General features: G+C 42.4%; 1 protein-coding gene across 4 annotated transcripts in view; it reads left to right on the forward strand.

The window, feature by feature from the left end:
* Positions 1-5,546: 5,546 nt before the first annotated feature.
* Positions 5,547-23,360, forward strand: part of SMAD3 (SMAD family member 3) — a 74,805-nt gene continuing 56,991 nt past the window's right edge. For all 4 annotated transcript variants that reach the window (XM_050903013.1, XM_050903012.1, XM_050903015.1 and 1 more), the window contains exon 1: positions 5,547-5,752. In XM_050903013.1, the coding sequence (XP_050758970.1) occupies positions 5,547-5,752 (206 nt within the window). The remainder of the gene's footprint in view (positions 5,753-23,360) is intronic.

Consider the following 23,360-nt stretch of genomic DNA (forward strand, 5'->3'; position numbering starts at 1 on the left):
ACGTCCCGCTTTATTGAAGCAGAGCTCTCAGCAGCTTCCCGTGCAGCTGCGTGTGCCCTGCTGCAGACCTGACCCCAGGGGAGCAGCCAGACCTCCCGAGAGCGAGGTGCACACAATAAACACGTGCTGTTTTGCCTGAAGTTGCCTCGTATCACACAGGAGCATTGTGACAGAGAGGGGAAAGCTCCAGTTTCCCAGGAGAGCACTCACCTGCCCTCACCACAACACTGCCCTTTCTCTTCCTGTATGGTCGCCAAGTACTGTCCAGTTTGTAAAATAAGTGACGAGGGCATCTTACAGGCAATGTCTTTTCATTGGACAGCTTCAGTTCATCTTTAGAGTAGCTCTATTCTATGTCCCAGATGGGACATGGGGGTCTAGTGAAGGCCACTTGTAAACATAAGTCAGAAGCAGAGAGGTCTTAGAGTGTCGGAATGGCCTATCCGTGGCTCTCCGGGGAGATCAACTTCAGTTCAGGACTGCCTACATAAATAATTGCCAAAAATTGGGAGAGTATATTAGAAGGATCGCTCTGGACATGCTCCTGCTTTGTATTTTTTCCTTAGGCAAGAGGTACTGCCACGGTCACAGACAGGATTCTGGCTTAACTAGACCTTTGGTCAGAGGTGGTTGTGTGATTTTTCCACTATTGAGCCTCTTGGAACATGCAGGTGAATTAGCTTGTGTGTATTAAGTATTATGAATTTTCAACACAGCAACTTTTTATTGTATATGTATATGTTTTCTTGTATGTAGAGAAGAATAATTGCTGTACCCTGAAAGGATTTGTCTCAGCTGCGTGTTTCACAGTGCTGAAGTTAACTCTGAAGACATTAACTTAGAATGACCTTGCTTTTTTTGTGACTCATGCCAAAAGTTATTTTCCTGTAGGTTTGTTCTGAGTGATTAAGGTAGGTCTGCTTGCATATAAATGCTGTTCTACATATATATATATATATATATATAAAAAAAAAAAACCCTTAACCGAGGAAAGCTCCCACACTTTCCCTTGTTTATGCATATTATATGTGACATAGATTCAAAGTTAAATGCCATAGCCCTTATTTACAAGTTAACATGTGAATATAACCCAACTTAAAACTATCTCCTCATTTTCACTGCCGCCTATCTCACCCTTCAGTGTGGCTGCCACTTCCGTAACGCGGAGCAAACAGAGTTGAGGGGGTCACAGCCTTCTTAGCTGCTCTAGTAAATCCCTCTCTGCTGTGAACTTCACAGGTTGTCCACCTGCTTCTCAGCTGTCTTGGTCTGTGCCACTGTAAAATTCCCTTCCACATACAGGTAATGACCACATAGGAAATTATACTTAATATTTCAGTGGGTGAGTGAAGGAGAGATGGGGGCAGTACATTAGAAGCTGGCTCTCAACCACTCCCTGATTTTCAAGCTAGCCACAATTGCATGTTAAGACAGCCTGGGAGCTGTTTCAGCAGGCACCAGGCTCCCCTAAGAACCGTCTGTCGGCTGAGCGTAGCCAGAGAACAGTGTGCTCTGGCCACGCTTCCTCCAGCCTGCCTGTTCCAGCACGCCCCTGCACAAGGGGTGTCGGGGAGAGCGGCGGGAGCTGATGGAACCGGCTTCGTGTCTGCCCGAAAATCCTTTGCTCCCTTCTCACTACTTGAAGGATATAAAGGGAACATAGAGGGAAGCACAGAAGCTATTCTTCAGTCTTTGAAGCTGTTAAAAATATTTCTAATAAAGGTACATATGCGCGCATGTGAGCTTCAGCGAACACGTTCTTGTTTCTCATGCTAATTTCATATTGTTCCTGAACCAGAGCCCAATTTTTCTCTTTGTGAAAGTAAAGTTTAAATTCTGTTCCTATTCACTGATTGATCCTATTAATAAGGTATGTAGAGGTTATTTTTTAGTAATTGTTAAGGTGCTAGTGTATTAGTAAAAGGTTAAGAAATGCAAGATAGCCGTAAAGGGTCTGGGTTTTTTTCTTCAAGTATATGAACCAAGTACCTGGTTTTCTCACATTATTGCAGACTATATATATATCTTTATTTTTCAGTAAGAGCAAACTGCAATAAGTGAAGTCCCTGAACCTGTACTGTGCCGCAAACAAGCAAAGATAATGACTTTCAAAAAGCAAAGAAAAAATTATATCACAAATAAATGCATAAACTTATCCTGCCTAGAGGTGGCTTCCAAGACGTCAGACATTTTGTAAACCAGCGAACGGATCCAGACCATGCAAAATTGGGACCGTCCTGTCTTTTCCTGTCTGTTAATTTTTCCACTCTGAGAGTGTCCAAAACTCTCTGAAATAAAGGATTACTGTCTAGGGGTTCAGAAAGTAATCTTTTCATAGAACAGTTCATTCTGATAGGTAACCCCAGCAGGCACACGAGCTGTTCCATAAAATGTAATGTCCCTTATCTTAAAAATCTATTCTACATCCCAAAACCAAATGTTTGTTTTTAGTAGTGTTCACAGTGCTGCTGTGGCCCAGAGTTTAGATCAGTGATTTAGCTGCCTACGCCTCATTTATGAGATTGTAAGCAAGCGAGACCCAGTTTGGTTTAGTGTTTAGCAAATTCTATTCACCCTTTTGCCACTAAATCACTGTACAAGTGTGAGCAAACCACTCAGATCTTCCTCTCCTTCCCCTTATTCAAATTTACCCAGTCAATCACTTGCGATATGACTGTAACAGAGTGAAGATTAGCCCATGAATATGTACAGAAAATTCTGGAAGCCCTGCTGAACTGAGGTCACAGCGTGAATTCTGAGTGTAAAGATGAGATTTGAGTATTATTGCAAACTTTCTGGATGAAAAAAGTATGGAATGGTCCCCACAATTTTCTAGCCAGAACAGCTAGAAAGAAACTGATACGGTCCCCAGCAGAAACCTGCACTGAGATCACCCTGAGGTAGTATTAACTTGCCAGGTCTGAGAGAGGTCCTTCAGGCTCAGGCTTCTTCTGGGCTTCTTTTAGTTGCAAAATGTGCTGGGCCAAGAATTAGGAAAATAGAAAAAAACTACTTTAAACTTCACCACATTTAAAATTGTAGTAAGTACTTATTTCTACATTAAAAATGTATTTTAACTTTACCATCCATTTTACTTGTTTCACATATTCAGGTTATTCTCTGAAGTTGTGAAAATTTTTTTTTTAAAATGAAAGTTCAGATTCTTAACTAATCACCAGCTATCAGGAACCAGGCCTTTTCAGAAAACACAAATATGTAGCAAGTCAATGGCACTAGCAACAGTCAGTAATTTAGGCATCCTGCTTTTAGTGTAATTAGTGTCAAAATTTTTTTGCGTTGTTTTAGAGGTATTGAGGAACTATTTCCTCAAATGATGTTGGGATCATCTACAGGGGTTCCACATCTCTGTACTTCAGGCATCTCAACCGAGGCAGCCAAAAACTGGGTCAGGGCAATGTTCCAAAATTTTAGTGGTGAGCCTCCAAAATTCAAGACACTCAGGGAATGCATGTTGGGGAATAATATGAGAATGCTGGAGAGAAAAAAAAAAATGAAGAGAAGGGAGTATTTAATTTGTACCCAATATTGATATTTCAAAATTTGGTACTGTCAATTTGGACTAAAACACACTGTTTGTTTTAAACCCCTGTGAAAGCCAAGCCGGTTGCCTCTGAGCCTCAGACGCCGTCTGAACCCATAGGTTCCTAACTTGCCACAAGGCAATCTGTACGGCTGGCTGCTTCGAATCCGCAGGCATGGGAAGTTTTTGGATGCCGGCTTTCGAGGAGTCTCCCCACTGGGTTGCACTGGAACCTGGAATATGAGAATGTGGGTTGGCAAGAACCTGCGTGTCTGGGAGCTGCCGAGCAGCCCCGGAGGCTTCCCGAATTCGGGCTCACCATCATCCCTTCTGATAGGATGGAGAAAACTGGGAAGCGTATCTCAGCTCAAAACCTCAGAATGTGGGAGCTGCGTCCCCCGAAACTGTTACCCCTTTGTTCCTGGGCAGCTGTTGCAAGGAGCTGTGAAGCAGCTGGAGTTCAGAAACGCGAACTAGCCTCGGCGGAGGCACCTGGTGACTCTGCAGGTGGCCCACAGCCTCCTTGCTGCTTGCCAGGCTGCTGTGCGTGTCGCTCGGCACCATTTCGGGGTGGTTTATCAGAGAACCGGAGCCCTGGGGAGCTATGGTTTGTATTTACGTGTTTTTTAGGGCCTGGGCTCCCTTTCGGCATGGAGGGGGCGATGCTAGAGACTGGGGAGTGTGACAGCCCAGTCTGTCCAGCGGTGGAAAGTGAGAAACTGGAAATTTACCTGGATGCTACCCTGAGTCAGCCGAAACCGAAGTATCTCTACAAAACACCTAGATCTGAACAAACTGTCGTCCTCTGACAAAAATATTCCGTCTGAGAATTTCTGACCAGGTCTGGTAGTAAACATCTCCAGGGTGTCATTTGTGCCTGATACAGGGTAAAAATTATTCGGGTACCTGGTGATCGGGGTGGAAAGATGAGGGAATGGAATAGTAAATTAAAGGGGTTGAAACAAAAACTGCTGATTGTCTGAGCACGACTGACCAAGTTGTGTTCAGCTCTCTCTGCGTGGAAACACACCTTTCCACAGAGGAAACAGTTGCGGCGGGGGCCGCATCCATCCCACCCTGCCCGAGGACCCTCCGTCCCTTCCCCTCACCGAGGGGGACTTTGTCGCTTGTGTTTATTTTTGCTGCCTTCCCCCTTGATGGGCTTTCTCCCAGGCACCGCTCCTTAGCTCGCCTGTGGGCTTTTACGGCCGCGCTGACCCTCCCTGCGAGCCCACGGCCCCGGCGGCCCTGAGGAGGACGAACCCGCACCGCGGGCCTCCCTCCGGGGAGCCGCCGCCTCGGCGGGTCTCCGCGCTGTGGGGAGGCCGAGGGGACGCGGCTCGGGCGGGCTGAGGACGCTCCCTTCCCGCCGCAGCGGCCCTGAGGGGAGCTTCCCGCCCTGCGTTCTGAGGGGGTTCGCGGCGGGAAGGCCGCGGGCGCCCGACGCCGCCGAGGGGGCGCCGCGCTGGAGCGGGGCTGAGGGAGGGAGAGCCCCGTCCCGCCCGGCGAGCGGGGGCCTCTGCCGGGAGCGCGGGGGCTGCCGGCGGCGGCGGCGGGGAGGTGGGGAGCGGAGTTCCCGGCGGGCCGGCCGCCTCCCCGCCCTCCCTCGGCGGCGTGAGTGAGCGTGTTTGGGAGGGAAGGAGGGGGTGGAAGCCGGGCCGGGGCGGCCAGCAGGCAATTTGCATGAGAGACAGACTGGGAATGAGCTGGAGTGGGCGCCTCTCCGCGCACACAGAGCGGGGCAGGAGGGGGAGGAGGGAGCTGCCGCCGGGGAGAGGCGGCGAACTCCGGGCAAAGTTTGGTGCCGCGGGCCCGAGGCGCTGAGGCACCGGCGGGGCGGGCGAACGGGGCGGCGCGGAGCCGGGCCAGGCCAGGCCACCGCCGCCCGGGGCCGGGCTTTGTGCTGCCCGCGGCGCGGCGGGGCCTGCGCGGAGCGGAGCGGGGGGCGGCGGGGCGAGCGCGGAGCCAGCGGCGGGGCGCTGCCGGCCCTGCCGGGCGAGCCAGCATGTCCTCCATCCTGCCTTTCACTCCTCCCATCGTCAAGCGGCTCCTGGGCTGGAAGAAAGGGGAGCAGAACGGGCAGGAGGAGAAATGGTGCGAGAAGGCAGTGAAGAGCCTGGTGAAGAAGCTGAAGAAGACGGGGCAGCTGGACGAGCTGGAGAAGGCGATCACCACGCAGAACATCAACACCAAGTGCATCACCATCCCCAGGTAGAGGGGGTGCGCGGCGGTGGGGAGCACACAAAACAAGAGGCACCCCCGCCCGAGCACAGCAGCCCCCCGCACGGTTACCGCTGCGGGAGGGGCCGGCGGGGCGGGCACAGCCGGGGGTCCCCCGGGGCGGGCACGGGGGTGCTCGGAGGCCCTTCGGTAGCAGCTTTCTCCCGAGGGACACGGCATGCTCTGGCACAGCCTGGTAGAGGGCTTGTTTTGCTTGCCAGCCCCGCTGCACTTCGGTGCGGTGTTAGTCCTCTCCTGCATGCTCTATCCTGGCTCTATATATAGTTTTAAAAAAAAAAATATAACTGGCTACAGAATTGGATTACTGTCTAGTAACAAGAGGGGAATGTAGGGGAGAAAATATGTCTCCAGCCGAGATTAAAAAAAAAAAAAAAAAAGTTGGAAGCGCTCTGGATTACAGTTATACTTACTGTGGATACTCTCATTGTCAAAAGTTTCAGCGTGTTCTCTAGTACTGTTACATTAAGATTTTCTTTTGATTAATGTATCAGGAAAATGGTTTTGTTTGGATTGCTTGGTTTCTTCCATATTAGCTAGACAGATATTACTCTGAAGAGGTGATTTAGAGCCCTGCTGTGCATATGTTTTCAAATTACTTTTTAAATGGGGAATGCAAATGGCATAGCTGAAGGGGATTGTTTAGAGTGCAAAAAAAGCATGTGAGGGTAAATATAACTGATTTTTTTTTCCATTTTTTTGAATTAACATAGATTTTATTTTTAGCTTCCATTCCAAGATCGATCCATAAGACCATTATAAATCATAAAGGATGTGTATATAAGTATTGCATCTAAGAAAAAATTTCCAAGTGACTTTCAAATAGCTGGCCACAAGTGGTGTTTTATTGCTGAAGATTTGTTGATTTCTGTGAGCTCAGCCAGATGACTGCTGGTTCTGTTACTGATTGTTGTTTGAGGGTACTTTTTTCTTTTTTTTTAAACAAAGGCCAAAGTTCATCCCAAATATTTGAATGCTGCATAATTGTATGCTTCTGCGTGAGAAGATATCTGTGTGTGTGTATTCATGCTTCTCTTTTGCGCAAACAAATGTATGCTTTCTTGGTTGTCAGAATGATTTAATATGCAGTAGCTAATACAAAGCAGCATCTGTTGCATGAAAAAGTGAAGCAAGTAGCTTAGAAATGTGGATATTTGGAACTCCTAAAATTTTCGTCCAACAACTATAGTGTTTTCTTAAAGGAAAAATAAGGTCTCCTTATCTTTTTGGTAGTGAATGACTGTGGCTAAGATTTTGGCCAGTAATGCAAGTAGACCTCTCAGCCTTTGTTAGGGTTACTCTGGCTTCGCCTAGTTGAAGCAGAAATCAAAAGCTGTAGAGCTACCACCTGATACAAATGCCTTAAAACCTGTATTTTTAAATTCTTGGTAAGCAGTGTGCTTTCCACGTAGATAATACCCTACTTAAACTACTTCCCTTGAAATACTTACCATTTCAAAAGAAGAAAATGACTTGAGCAGCCCTGCTGATGTGACCTGGGTATTGTGTCTAGCTGATGCTGACCTGTTAGGGAGCAGAGCGTGAAGCCTCTTGGTACTTCTTTTACTAGTAACAAGGTGATTTAGATAAGGGAGGAAGGTTTTGATATTTTATAATTCAAAGGAAGCAAAGAGATGGGTGGAGTACGATGCTTTAATTTAGAAAAATAATTTTAAAGCTTGAAAATAGGTAACAACACAAGCAGATATCACAAGTCATAAATACTATCACCTCAAGAGATTGTCCTGGCTGTTCCTGCTGTGCAGAAGTGAATGTCTGTTTCTCCTAGACCTTGCTCTGTTAAAGGAAATCTGTACAGAAATTAAAACATTTCATGTTCACTCATGACACAGAGCCTGGATTCTGCAGATCTTAAACCTTGGTATGGGGGAAGTGTCAGCATATGTTGATGGTTACTCCTTATGCCTTGGCACTAGTTTTTAAACACGACACTTCGTAGGTACTTTTATTATTGTTTAGTATGTATATTACAGAGATCCAGATGAGCGTGGTTAGGTTAGTCTGTGCTGGACCCTCTGCAGCAGCGTACTGAGAGGTTAATATCTATATATCAGAGACAGGGGAATGGTGTGGAAATGTGAAACAGCTTGTCTAGAAGTCAGTGGCAGAGCTGGAACTATAACCAGGCCTTGTGACTTTAAGAGCTGTGTCTTCTCCTCTGGACTGCGCTGTTTGTCCTAATGTATCTGTGAATCTGATTATCATGTCATTTGAAATTAGCATTTGCAAGACAATTTTAATATGGTTTCAGTTTGTTGAGTTTTTTTTTAAATAATTCTACATATGTCATTTTATTATTTAGTCAAATAAATATGTTGAGGGGAAAAAGGGGGGAAAAACCATCATTAAGGATTAGATCATGTTGTGCATTGTCTGTAATGCATCAGTAGACTGAATTATGGTGGAGCTATGCCAGTGATGACTCTGGCCCAGCAGGAGTAGGGTAGGTCCAAAATTAGCTATTGTATCCATGAGACGAAGCAAGTTTCAAATGCAAAAGTGCTTGAGCTTTGCAGGAACATTGCTCATGGGAATAAGGGCTACACAGCAAATTCCTGCAGTGATCAGGTGGAATTGTTTTAAGAAAGAACAAGAAAAAAATTAATTTTTGTTGTAGGGCTAAGGAATTAGAATACCAAATTTATTCCTGCTGTCATTTTTATCTGCTTGGAACTGGAAATATACATAGTACATTCTATCTTGATGGATTATTAAACAATTAATAGTTTATTTGCTTGTTCAGCTTGTTCAGTTATTTGTTCGGCTTGTATTACTTTTCCAAGTGCTCCATTTGTAAGATGATGTGACAGACACCTCATGCCCCAGGTTTTCTGTTGGAAGGACCTGTGGCAGACAGCAAAAGGCTGGAGAGACCTTCAAGGATTTCAGTGTAACGCTCTGCTGGCAGTTTTCCTTCTTGTTTTTTCTGCTGGAGCAGGAAGTAATTTCCACCTGAAAAACCTACCCATCTCAGACCATCTGATTGTTTCTTGTGCCGCACTTACTGGTGCTTGACAGAATGGTTCCTGTAGAGGACCTTCCTCCCTCCCTCGTCTGGCGCACTGCTGCCAAAGCCCATCCTTCTCCAGAAGGGAGCTGCCTTTAAACCTCTATGCACTAAGCTGGTGGGCTTTGGTGTCAGGAGCTGACCTAGTGAGTTGTAGCAAGCTGGGTCTGGGTGGCAGTAAGACATTTTTTCATACTGTATTGGGTGATAAAGTTGAAAACACACATTCTTTTGATCATTAAAATATATCCTTTGTAATAGTTGCACTGATCTTGAAAGCCCAGCTTTCAGGATGGGCGTTTTTATCACTTTATAGACAAGCTAGAGGATAGTGTGCCATTAGCACATACCCCAGCACAGCCAGGTGTTTGAGTTTGCGGCCTCTCTGCTTTGCTCTGTGAGCAAGCTTAGGTCTACTCCAGCTGCTATCAGATTTTTGAATTTTTGATGGCTCTATTTGCTTCTGAGACCAAAGAGTATAATAAGCATGGAATCTGATGGCAGCAAAGTCTACAGCTGACGTCATTACTACATACCTGCAGAACCCCATGGACTTCATCCTTGAGAGAAGAGCAATGAGTTTCTAATCCTATTCCTGATCTGAAGAGAGGCCGTACTGTGCACCTGACAAACCATCAGCATTTTGCCCTAGAAATAAAGTATGTTAGGCTGAACTGTGATGAGTGTTTAACTCTTAACCTATATAGGGGTCTGAACTGCAGAAGCCAGGACCATGTGATAAGCACGTACTAATTTCTAAAAGCTGTGCAGTATATATAGTCTTCCTGATATGGGAAGAGATAGTAAATGCTTTGTTTCAAGAGCTTTAGTGGTACTACACATATTAAGACATAAATCTCATGACATTTTGTAATATATTTTCATATGCATATTTTTCTTTTGAACCTATTACTGTATTTATATTTTTTGTATCACCAATGGTTTTAGGGGAGCCAGGATTCTTGTATGTAAGGAACACTTTCTTTTAAGTGGTGTTTTTTTAATTTAGAAAATAGTTTTGAAGAGAGGTGGGTGTTATTTCTTGTGGAACTCATCTGATAAGGATAGAATGTACCAACTGAAAAGGAAACATGGCACATTTGCTTTTTAAAAGCAGCTGAACAAGGTGTTCCTTAAATGATTTGCATTTTGGTGGGGAAAACCAGGGATAACACATAAGTGATTTTAGGAACATCTTGGGTGTGAGCATACCTTCCGTTGTGTTGGTAATTGACCACAGAATATTTACAAGAATTGACCATGTTCTTAGGATTGCCTTGATACCAGGAAAATACGAAAACTGTGCATACAGTAAGTGGCAGAGGCTGTCTGCAAGACTGTGAAGTATGTTCTTCTTTTGAGACTGGTGCCCATCTGGTTTCAGTAGTGAGCAAAGGGCCAGTCATAGTTTTGTGTGTCCACGCGCAAATTTGTATATTTTTTTAAATGCCACTTTTAAACTACCTAGTTTTCAATTTGGCCTGTCCCTGTATGTGAGGAGCTTTAATATTGTGTAGACTTGTTTAAGAGTGTCTGCACTTTAGTTTGGCTTAACGGTGGTGCACTGGAGATGATTACAGTACAGTCCCTGCGTGCAAACACAGTCTAGTTGCCGTTATACTTGTTAGCTCCCTGTTGCCGGTAATTTTACTGCTGCAACTCTGTCCACTAACCTATGTACTGACCTAGCTTTATGGGCAGGTTTTTACAGCCCTATCCTAACCTTTGTGCTGCCACAACTGTGCTGCTAGCAGTACCCACATGAGCTAGTTTAGCTGTGGCAGTGATAGCTGCAGGGTAGACGCCGCTTTACAAATCTGTTTGTAACTAGCTTTTGTGGCATTAGTGCGAGTTTGCAGATCGGGTCTAAAGGTGAAGATAGGGGAAGTGTACATAGGCCTTTAGTCAGGTGTACCTTCTGCCTGCAGTCCCACTTGTCCATCAGTACCTTTCTCATCTTCCTCCTTGTCATCTCCCCAGTGGTCTACCCCCCTCTCTGGGCACAGAGGTTTCTGCTCCCCACAGCCTCTTCAACTTCTTCTCCCCACCCTTGCATCAGAGTTACTGCCTCTTACATTAGCCTGGATAACAGCGTGTGTAATTGACTTCTAGTCCACACTATGCCATTTTAAAAAACCAAATGCTACTCTTAAGCGAAAGCAATAATGTTGATATAACCAGTTAGGGAGCGACTACGCATTCAGTTATGTTGGCAGAGATGAAGGAACTGGGGAAAGGAGGGAGGTCAGGGGAGAAAGCATTGTCCAGCATCGCAGACCCTTCCCTCAAAGTTGTTGCTGCTGGAATAGCACATCAGACCCAGCCCTTAGTAAGATGTCTTCTCAAATTCGTAATCTCTCTGTCAGCAGCCAACACAATTCAAAACCTTTTGTCAATATGTATCTTTTTTCCTGAGATGTGCAGGCCAGCTAACATTTTGCATTAAAACTGGTGGTAAAACTCCTCTTGACTTGAAAGACAACACAGCAATGTTTATATGGAACATTGATGGGCTAAGGGGAAAAAATGTATTTTACCATTTGTTGAGATGTTTTCATATATCTCTGCCTTTTTTTCTTCTCCCCTTTCTCAAGAGACCAAAATATTTAAAATAGCTTCTGAAAGAGCTCATAAGATTCTCGTTATATTGTGTAGTAAGTGTTGAATCTTTGTGAAATAAAATGTTTAAAATGGTTGCTTAACTTTTATAGTATTAGGAAAAGACCCTGAACATTGCAGTCATTTAAATATAATGAGAAATAAATGCAAGAAATTGATGAAATCAAGAAATACACACTGTACAGGATTATCACATCAGGGATCCAATTAAAATGAGTTCTTCTAATAAATATTGGTTTAATAATGTAAACTTGTGATTGCTATATTATTGCAACAAAAATAAAATTAACAAGATTTAATGGACTGAGCAGCCATTAATTTTCACTTGTTAATTTATTAGGATAATGCTGTTAGATGCACAGTAATGCCATTATCCTGCATGAACTACTTTATGAAATAAATAGGGCCAAGCGGTGCTTGAATTAAATTGAAATCAGATTTTATTCCCAAATTATCTTTCTGTTTTTTATTTTTTTATTATTATTAATTTTTCTAGCTTTCCTCTATTGAGTGCAATTAAATTTTCAGGGATGGGATGCAGCACTCTCTTCCAGTAAGGCTTATGAATAGTCCTAATTAACTTTTGTCCTTGTCTGCCTTGATGTGCTGTGTAAAAAGCTTTTCCAGTCCAAAGCTGATTGTGTTGATTGGCAGTGAAGAGAGCAGATAGGAGCGAGGGGAATAAAGACAGGGCAGAGGTTCTTGTCCAGACACTCCAGTTCTAGCAGGCTGACTCCACCAAGCTTAGCAAATGTTTGCTAATTACATTTTGTTATATGTGACTTGAGTCCAAACATAAAGACAAGGAAGTTGTTAATAATTGGACTCTTGTACTTGTCACTGGTAGCACAACTTTCTGTGTAACTGAAGAGACAATAATGTGTCAATTGTTGCGGTTAATACTGCTTTTAAAGATGTTTTGAAGCCTTTTAGACCTGATCCTCAATTTGCTCATGCATCTCTTTATCATCACTGTCAGAATGCTGGGACTTGCCCTTAGGCAAGCAGGAAAGTTTGATTGCTACTTGTACTGTGGCTCTGTAGAAACAGAATAAAAAGCTAGAGCTCTTTCTTTCTGTATTAAAGGCGTGATCCTTCAGAAGCATAGGTCACAAATGTGAGCAGGAATAAACTACTTGTGCATCGTAATAGGAGCCCTATTAAAAAAAAAAAAAAAAAGGGTAACCCTTATCTTCACAAGAGCCCAGCCAGGTAAGAAATAATAACGCCCTGCTTTTTAGAGGATCACCCAGGAATTGTGTGAGCTGCAGGATAGGAAATCTTCATTGTCAACTAAGAAGCGCGTTAAACCTAAGCTGCTGTAGCTACACTGTTTCGGGTATGCAAATTTGCTCATTTAGTGACAAGGTAGGTTTCTCTATCTTACATGGCTGTGTGTGGTGCAGACAGACTTTAGGCTATTCCTGTTAGGTCAGGAGATCTCCGGGATTGTGTGCCCTAGCAATTGCCCCAAGTATTGAACTGTCATTCCTTTCTCTACAGTGGAGAATCTCCACATGAACAGGCATTATTCAGCGTGATCAATGATTGCTGATACTGGCCTTGCTTACGTCAAGAGCGCACTTCTGAAGCAGCAGATGTCAGTGGATAGGAGCAGCACTGGGAAAAGGACTCCAGGAAGCATGGGGAGGAAATGGTAGTTGTTCCTTGTGAGTTTGATTCTTCAACTTGCTTCTATTCAGAATTGTGCTATTCCATGAGGAGTCAATTTGATTGCGTTTTTAAAGTATTAGGAGCTGCTGTTGATGTGGAAGACATGATGAAATTATAAATCTCGTTGGTGAGCCTCATAAAAGAACATGCTTAAAAATCCAGTAAAACCTACCTGTTAGAAATGTAACCTGTGTAAGTCTAGGAAAGGTGAATAGGTGATCTTGATAACTTTTATTCGTCGCTAGAAATACCTTTACAGCTCACTTGCTGTTCAGCGCTGAGCTTATGAGGGCAAAGAAGTTGCACGTTTCAGGCAGTTGTGTGACTGGGCTCTGTGTGTGCCTGCCTTGTCGTGGGGCACCTGCGGACTCACCACGGATGGGCCGTGTGCCTGACCCCGTGAACGGGAGCATCTGCTTTTCCATCTCCGGAGGAATATGCATCAGTTTACGAAAAGTGAGGTGTGTGAATCCTGGAGAGAAGATTGCAGGGGACAAGGTGTCAGGAGAGTCAGTCTGTCTGCCTGGGGCCCTTGCTTCCTCCAGGCTTCGGGGTCCTCAGGAAGGAAAGTCTCAGGGTCAAGGTATTAGGTGGACCATCCTTAGCTCACTTCATAATTTGTAGTTATCTGATCTGAAAATTTTATTAAACTTTTGCTTACAAATTGTGTCATAGGAAAGGTTGGAGATTATCTTTGAATTGGTGACGTTCATTAATCCATAACACAAAAAAGGAAGTCAAAACAGAAATCTCCTCCTTTGTGGTGAAGTTGCAGCCAGCAATGGTTGAATGATGGATGCTGATACTGACTCTCCTTTTTCACAATAAAAGAGGAAAAACTTCCTGTTCTAGTTGCTTGAACATGGAAAGAGAAATTCACTTACTCTTCACAGATGTAGGACAGTTAAAGTTCACAAAAATATTGGGCTTACTAGAAGACATCTGTGGAACATGAGAATGCCTCTTTGTTTTTGTGTTGAATGTGCAACTGGTGTTGCTTTATCTACTTAACAGCTAGAGAACACTTTTTTCCCCAAATTTCCTTTCCCTCCATAACTGGATTTTAGGTGTTGCTGTGTGGGAAGACAAAGACCCAACTACAAGCACCTTTAATTTTGTTATACTCGGAAAGACCAGATGTGGTTTTTTTCATAGGGATACAAAGTCTGTGGTTTCCATACATGTGGAACTGTACAGAAAGGTCCTTTTCTTCTCATTATTTGTTGAACAAATTGTTGTTCCCCTTGAGTCAGATGCATAGCCAATTTGTAGCACACGTGTAACAGTATCTGAAAAATTATATCAGTGCTTAAAAAGCACTCTTTGCCTACTAGAAAGGCTAATAAGCAGCTGGAGTCTGAGTCTTTTCCCACTCTTCTTGCATTTGTGTAATTACATGGATTTCAGTAAATTTACTTCTGATTTACATGCAAGTGAAAGGAGAGTCAGGCTAGCACAAGAAAGCAGTGAACTGAAAACGGAGGACAGAGGTGTTTGTAGGTTGAATATTATCTGGTTTTCTCTTTTAAATTCAGGGCTTTGGGGGCTTCTGTGAGTTCTTCTTTGCAGGACTTGAAGCCTGCCCGGCAGAGCCTGCGAGACCGGAGGGCTCCAGTCCCACGAAGACTGACTGGATTTGTCAGCCCTGGGCTGGAAATCTGGCAGGAAGCCAGGCAGGATTTAGCTGGAAGTTTGTTGAAAATGATACTTCTCTGCAAAGCATTTCATTTTCGGAGGAGTTCTCGCTCATGTTTCATTGAGGGTTTTCTGATGGGCACTAGTGTGGCTTGGCAGAGGCCCTCCACATTTTGTAGCTGAGATACCACTGGCAGTGGGTTTGGCATTGGCAGTGGCTCCTGATCCTGTGCCTGTGCAGAAGGCAGCATTTGGCTGTTCTCACTGTGGGGTTTTTTTTCTTTTTCTTTTTTTTTTTTAACCATTTTTAACCAGCTTGCATACCAATGGTGAAGCCCTTATAATGTGCTTCTCCCTGAGTCCCCTTCTCACCCCCCCTGCTACACAGCTATACAAATACAGGAAGGAGTAGGGTTTCCTTTTGCATGGCCTAGATAAAGCCCACCCACAATTATAGGCCTTGAACTCAGAAGAGCACAAGGTCTGCTAATAACATCTATCCTTTCTTTCTTCCCCCACGGTCAACAGCCTGTTGGAGGAAAGGTCTAGAATAGTTATTGATGTTGGCCTGGAACCTTCAAGCAAAACTCCGGTGAACTCTGGAGACCCCAGATTAATTGCCTTGTAAGAGTTTCACAGGCTTGGAATGGTGAAACTTGGATATGATTTGGCTAATCTTTCTCCATATCTGCTTCTTGGGCCTAAATTTACCTGACTTACTGAACATAAACTTCACCATAAGTCAAAGCTATCTTGTTGGCCTGTTTAATGTTACTGTTCTCTGTTTAAAATTTTGGGGCTTTTTTTGTTTTGGTTTTTTTTTTATGGCTAGTAGAGTTTTTGCAGAAGTTGACTGTTAGAATGGTGGAAAGTGAAAACCAGCTGATTTGAAACCACTGCATTAGAAACAAGCTTTACAAAATAACTAAATGTAAATTTTTAAAAAAAGTAGATAATCACTGTCTGGTTATCAAAGCTAATACTACTTTATAGCTGATTTCTGTCGCCAGTAAAAGTCTGCTGGCAGTCTGCAAACTGTTTTGAGCTTTGCTCTGAATTAGATGCCATAAATAACTTGTGTGTAGGTAGACAGCTGATCATTGAAGCTTTTTCCCAAATCTGGTTTTGCTTGTTTGGTAGAACTATAGGCTGAAAGTTCATGTATAGAGTTGCAATTGCATATTTGTTTTTCCCATTCATAACTGAATTAAGATAGGTTTTCAGTTGTGGATTAGTGCATAATGAATGTGCATTGTGGTTAGGGAAGACTGAAAACATCAGGTTTTGTTCCTTACCACTATGTAACATTGAATAAAATGTTTAATCTGCTTGTACCTTACTCTTAACTACCTAGCAAATACAGTGCTTGCCTCACGAGGAGGTCAGAGAATTTAATAACAGTTGTGAAAAGCTCTTAAAATCTCGAGAGGTAGACTCTTGCAGAACCCAATACCTTGCCACTCTAAACAGCTTTCTGTGGCTGTTCAGCATCTCATTCGTACTAAGAAAGCAGTTTTAATTTTTGTTGGAAACTTTCTTTGAAAATATGTAGGTGCTACGTCAGTGAGAATATTAGAATTCCACAGATGTTTAGTGGCAAACCTTAACTGGGTTTGCATAATACTTATCTATTCATCTCTATGCTGGTGCCTCCTGTACACATGGAATATTTTGACTGGTTGATACACATCATACCACAGTGGTCTGCTACTGAGCTTAAGTTTGAAGTCTGTTAGCACAAGTCCAGGGGAAACACTATACATGTAGCCTCATGTTTTCATTTAAGTAATATTATATAACCATATGTGAATTTAATGCCATCCAAATACAAAATGTTAAATGAAATAAATGTGTGTCTGTCAAGCGATTGTGCTGTTGCTAGTGGACTTTTACAGCCATGACCCACAGCAACACGAGTTGGAAAAACTAAACATTTCTATATCTATAGCTGTGTCTTTTACTGAACATTTTGGCAGCCACTGAGAGTGCTGGGCAATCACATCTATTTGCTTTAAAACTCCTTTGCATCTGAAGACTTCTGGTGAATTGTTCTGAAAGAGATGACTGAAAACTAATAGCTGGCCATCTGGCTGGAAACAACATTATTAATTAAGCTTTCTCTTTTAAATCATTTACAAGTTTGAAATAAATGCTCTTTTCAAAGGTATTGAAGCAAGTTGAATTTGAATTCTTGCTGTGGGAAACAGCGTATTTAATGTATCTCTTCACTAAAATTAAGGATCATGAAGTAACGCTTGATATCACGGTTACTTAGATTTCCTAAGAACAAAACAACCTCCGGATTAGTCCTTGCATGTTTTAAATGGTTACTTTCTATGAAGGACAACAATTAAGCTCAGATGCTGTCAGCTACTCCCATTTAGAAATAAAAAAAATCGTTACTATGCAATATTCATCAAGTCCTTTTAAAGACCTTTTCATTATGGTCATTCCACAACCTGTTGAAGGGCCCATGCCCTGTTGAAAGGGGAGCATTTGTGACTTCTCATTTTATACTATAGATCTTAAAATCCTTTATAGCAGAAGAATTTTTACCCCCTTTTGCTGATGGGGAGAGTGAAGTCCTGAGAACTTGGTCACTTGAGGTTCATGGGGGGCAGAGGCAAAGCAACGTTTAGGGTGCAGACATCCTAAGGCCTACTACAGTGTTCCATATACAAGATAGAAGCGACATTACTCTTGAGAGTGCGTCTTCCCATGCTGTGGATGGAAAACAGGAGGCAGTTTGAAAGTTGCTCTTTCTGCATTATGCCAATAATTCATAACATATTCATAATGTAGCACTGATAATTATATTCATAAAACTGATTTTCAGTTAAATACAGGAAGAGGTCTCTAACATTTTAGAATCGCAGAATCATAGAATGGTTTGGATTGGAAGGGACCTTCAAAGATCATCTAGTCCAGCTCCCTGCCATGGTCAGGGACATCTTTCGCTAGGTGAGGTTACTCAAAGCTCTGTCCAACCTGACTTTGAATGCTTCCAATGATGGGGCATTCACAACTTCTCCGGGCAACCTACACACAAAGAAAGTATGAAAGTGCTGAGGATACACCTCCTTGGATACTAGAGAGATGGCATTTCATTATGTGTGCATATTTTCCAGACTTAAGATGGGTACAGCTCCCTATTGTCTTGATTTTTCAGCACCTTAAGCATATGTAGCAATTCTTATTGATATGTTTGAGGGCCAGAAGAACAGAAGTATTACAGTTCCTGATGATTGCACTTGGGAGAATATCTGTCTAGGATATCGGAAGAACTGTATAGCCATTTAAATGCATGGAATGGTGTACAGTCGTGAAGGGAGAACCCTTAAATAGTGTTCTGGGTTAAAAGAACAGTTTTGTGTAAACATCCCCTCAGTTTCCTCCCTTTAGTTCTCCATTTTTTGCTAATGGTGTCTGTGCTGTAAAATATTGGTGTGCCAGACACAAATGAACCCATATAAGCAAGTGAAGGCCTTGGAAATCATGGCTTGCAATTGAGTTTTGTAAGTCACTGCTTTGCATGCCAGGCTCTACCGGTTTGAAAGCCCTGTTGAGATAGCTGCTTCTAAACAGGAATAAAAATAGACATTTGAGTGTTCTGATTTTAGAAGAAAAAAAAAAAAGGGCATTTATTGGATTATGGTTGGCTGATGACTTTGAAGCTGGAGACAGTTTTGTATTACAGAGCTTCTCACTCTGCTTATTCTCTCAGTTCCCGTTCTCCTCCCCTCTTTTTTTTTTTTTTTTTTTCTTTCTCTTTTCTTGCTTTCTATTTTTAGGTTGGCATTTCAGAGTTTCTGCTGTACTGGCAGGCCAGCTATTCCAGAAGAAAAATAAAGGAGAAAGGTGGGATGTAGAGCTAATGAGCACTAATAGTCTGTTATTAATTTGGCTTTTGAGTGCTTATGTTCGAAGTTTATATGTTTCCAATTTATCTGATAGTCGATGAAAGATCTGCTTGCACTTGAAGCCATCGATTACATTTTGGCAGTCTTTGTGCACTTCAGTAGAAGAGAGGAAAAGTAGGAAGTTTAGGACTGGAGACATGCCATTAGAAGTTTTAGGACAATTCTTTGTGCATTTTATATTTTTTTATATGTGTGTGTGTATTTTATTTTTTAAATGTGTGTATATAAATAAATAAAACCTTGTGTCCAGTAGAATTAGCTTCAAGTAGAAACAGGTATTTTAATTAACGATTCTATGGAGGAAAAAAAAGAAAGTATTGTAACTTATTAAAAAAATGTTAATGGTCTGTTAACGTTTGAACAAAATTTGAATAGCCCTTGTTTAGTATGTACATGTGCCTACATAAATGAAATAATGGGATAATGGTTTTTCATTCAGCTCTTATGCTGATCAGAGATTTGAGTTGCTTCAAGGGGCGTAAAAGCAGGCAGAGGGAATTCCACCGGGATGGGGTAGTTAGTGCATATGGATGTGAAATTCCTCCATCCCTCCTGGTGAAGGGGCCGTGATGCTGTGTGGCCCTGGTAAAACTGTTTTGTGAGATGCAGCTGACCATAGACTCTTTGCTAATTTGTGCCTTTGTGACTTGCATTCTCCTCTGCGTGTGTTTTTCCTTGTTTGTTGGTTTGTTTAGGGGTTGGGGTGGGTTTTTTTGTTTAAATATTATTCTTCTTCCTTGTGCTGTGTCTGAGAACAGGGAAAGATGGTTATTTGGAGGGCAAGGCAATGAACAAAAATGTTCTTTGTTATGAAGGCAAAAGGCATTACTTAGTGTGACAACGTGTAAAACAATCCAGGCATAGGTGTTCTTGTTTTTGAAGCCTGAGTGGGATTTGATTTTTGTTATGAGTTCAGTAAGTCACATATTTTTTTCACCTGTGTGACTTCAGGGCTGTCATTTTTGCACGTGCAGAGCAGCTCTGAATTTACATCGCTATGAGAGAGTAACTGGGGAAGCGTAAAAGACTTTGTCGCACTTTTGTTTTAGAATCACATCTTGATTTTACAAATCATATCGTATTACATCCTTAATTTTAGTTTGCAGTCACTGTGCTACTTGGAGCTATGAAGAATATTTTTCTAGGTTCATTTGAGGGTTGAGTGTTGTCAAAAGCTGGCTGAAAGTTGGTCCAGTGTTACTGCATATGTAATATATTGCTATAAATTAAATCACTGAAGAATTATTTTTAGAAGACAAGGATGATTTTGAAACACAGGCCATAACTTTTCTACCAGTGATTCAGTAACTTATTCCTGTTGGTTAAGAATTGCACCTCATGTTGAGTTGAATCCAATGCTAGCTTGCAGGATTTTTTTTAATTTTCATTTTTTTGCAGCAAGTGAGGTTGTTACTTAGCCTCTTTAGAATAAACATGTCTTTAGAATAAACAGGAGACAAACATGTCTCTTGGTTCCCCAGAACAGATATACGTAGTTTGTTTTGTAGCTATCATGGGAACTGAGGTCTGCTGCTTAATCTGAAGTTAGCAATCCTTTGGGAATGCAGTGTACAGGCTTGCTCATAGGATAACCTTTCTCCGGTTTTGTTTTCTGGTGTTATCTCCTGGCACAGAAGACTGGAGGAGGAGTAAGCAAGTGAAGTGTTTAAAATTTGCATATGTTTATATCTACTGCAGGAGTTTTCAGGGACTGAAGAAGAGGTGACTAAGGAAACTATGTTTGTGTGTGTTGTGCAGCAGTCTACGCGGATGAAACTGCTCATGCGGTCTTTTCTTTCGGGAAGTTTTAAATAAGTTTTCCACAGGCTGAAGAAGTTGAAAGCCACTGGCAATGCATGCAGTTGGCTGGCAGATGCATCCAAGCCAGCTTGTTGTAGCAAGCGGCATTATGTTGGTGGAAGTTGAGATAGCAATAACCCCCACTTTTATTTCTCAATAATTTTTTTTGTCTTGTACTTTAACCCCAAATATTTTCTTAATATGCCAATAAATGGCAGAGTGGATTTGGACAGAGTAGACATCTCAGGCTGTGATTCTGTGTCTCATTAATGTTGTTTGGAAGCCAAGTTAGTTTTAACAGAAATGACAACTCCGAATTATCTCATTTCAATGTACTTTTATGCTGTCATATCTCTGCATATTATGATAATGATACATCAGTAACATAATTTTATTTATGGTTTCCACTTCTACAAGCATAGTTCTTGTTACAAACCACTGCAGGAATATTACTCACTGGGTGAACCACTTGACTTTGAAGAATGTGACTGTGATGAAGTGTTTTGTTTTCTCACATCCTACGCCAGTGACTGGTAGTTTCTTGTCACTGTTGCTACCAGGGACTGTTCAATACAAGTTTGTGGCTTTACTAGCAAATAGGTATGTCCTGATTCCTTGGTGAACAGGCATCTAACCACATGTGAAGCCATTACAGTTGGCCATTTGGTAACTGTGCTTACAAGGTGCCTCTGAAGTGACTAGCACTGAAGATGCAGACTCCCTTACGCCTTTTGATGTCCCCTTCAAAGAAAAGACTAAATGATGTCTCATTGTGTAAGGTAAGTAGCCTGTTAGTGGTCATGTCCTCTAATGAAGAACTTGAGCTCTAGAGATATCCTTAGTCTAGCACTTTTCATGAGGGTTGAAAGCATTTTGCATGCTGGAGCAAGGTGTTACAACAAAGCAAAACGTGGGTGCAAAACTGTCTGGGCGTTGCTGGACTCTGCAGGGATTTGGCGTGCTTCACGTGGAGCGTGAGTAGCCGTGTGACCCTTGTGCAACAAGCAAATGAAATACAGCCGTTGAAATACTCCTCCATCTTCTTAACTGAGTCTGGCGCTCTGCAATTCAAACATTTGTTAGCACACAGATAAGCTAATTGTACAAGAGGCAACGTTACCTGGCAATTGCCTAATCTTCCCATGTGCAATAATCTGCTACCCAGATACGTTGGATAATGCAGATGTGAAGCATTATAACTTTATGGGATTCTCTTCTTCATTGAAAATTATCTAGCTCACCACTGTGCATTTTGTCAGAGACGAGAATATTTCACAACATGGACGTGTAAATGTCAATGACAGGAATTGTGCCTGGAGCGTACTGAATGAAAATATGCTTCTTAAAATCTTTTTCCTTTAAGTTACATCGAAAGAATCTTGTATAATTTTAACGTATTGTTACCATCAGGTGGTGGTGTTCATATGCACTTCTTAATCAATGTAGCATTACTTTCCTCGTCTTTTTGCCTTAGTTGAAGCTCTTCATGAGATTATTTCCGCTAAAACCTCTCATTCTCTGGCATTTGGTCTCTTCCTCTGCAGTGCACTAGCAATACTTAAAGTGATAGATCAGCACCTAATAAAAGTGGGATTATCTCTAAGCTGAAAATAAGTAGAAAGAGCCTACTGTGGAAATTACAGGGTTTGCTTGTCATTACTGATTCATTTCGTAGTACTTGTAGTAACTTTCAGTGCAATAATCGGCAAGGTGAGGGTCTTCAGAGGCCCTTGTCACTGGCTGTTTTTTACTGCTTGCAAACTATTGAGACTTTGGCTGTTCAGACTGTTCAGATGATCTCTCCCCAGTCATGCAAATATCACAAGCTGTTCAACTTGTTCATTTATTCTGTTGGAAAGGCAGAGGGGAAAAACAGCCTTGACTTGCACCCTGGAGGGACGCTATGCAAAACCAGTCTAAGGTTTCTGGGGCGGGAGCTGTGGAGTTTTCTATTCTTTTGTTTATTATACTTTGCTTTCTGTCATCTCTTAGCAAATAATGAATAACAGTAATAGTATGCTGCGAGACATGAAATCTGGAAGTGTTTATTACAATATGTGTGTGAACCATAGTCATCACCAGAACTTATTTTCTCACGGACTGGTCTAGTAACTGCCTGGGGGAAGAAGCTTACAGCTATCTTTGTAATAAGGTCTCGGGGACTCTGGTATTTCTGCTTCCCAGGTTCCCTGTGCATAGCAATTACTGTCCATTCTGCAATCAACACCTGTCTCTAATTCCCATTAGTAACAAAGGACTCTGCCTACTGTATAAAACCCTTTGCTGTTTGTGTGTAGAGTACTTTGCTTTTACAGTCAAGGGCTAGGAAACACCACAAAAGCAGATAAAAGTGAAGTAAAGCAGTTGCTGCAGTAGGCCTAAAACAAACATAAAAATTTGTGAGGTTTTTCCTTCCTTCCCTTCATGGTTTATTTTTGTCTTTATTTTTGATATGGGGAGGGGTGTGAGTGGGGAAGATTTATCTCTAAGTGTGAACACTGAAATTTTGTTGGGGTTTGTGCACACTCTTTGTTGTTTTTTTTTTTAATCACCTTCCCCTCCTTTAAGAACTGCTTTCTTTAAAATAAGATTTCCATGATCTCAGTCCTGCAGTGAGCTTCCCATGGTCAGCCCTGTGTCCATGTTGAGCTGCAGGAAGCCCTTTTGCCCTGTGAACGCTTAGGATGAGTAATAGTGGTCCCACCAAATTCACACGTGCTCGAAGTCAGACATGTTCTGAAGAGTCTTGCCAGATTGAGTCTCATATAAGTCAGTGGAACTAATTACGCGTCTAAGTAACCATACGATTCCCTTCCTAAAATCTGCAGCTGCTCATGCATGGCTATGGTATTGCCTGAGGTGTTGTCAGATGCATGTGTTTCTGAGGGAGCTGCTTTGCCTGCAG

The sequence above is a fragment of the Gymnogyps californianus genome, chromosome 11, assembly GCF_018139145.2.
Source record: "Gymnogyps californianus isolate 813 chromosome 11, ASM1813914v2, whole genome shotgun sequence".
In the NCBI taxonomy this organism is placed as follows: Eukaryota; Metazoa; Chordata; class Aves; order Accipitriformes; family Cathartidae; genus Gymnogyps; species Gymnogyps californianus.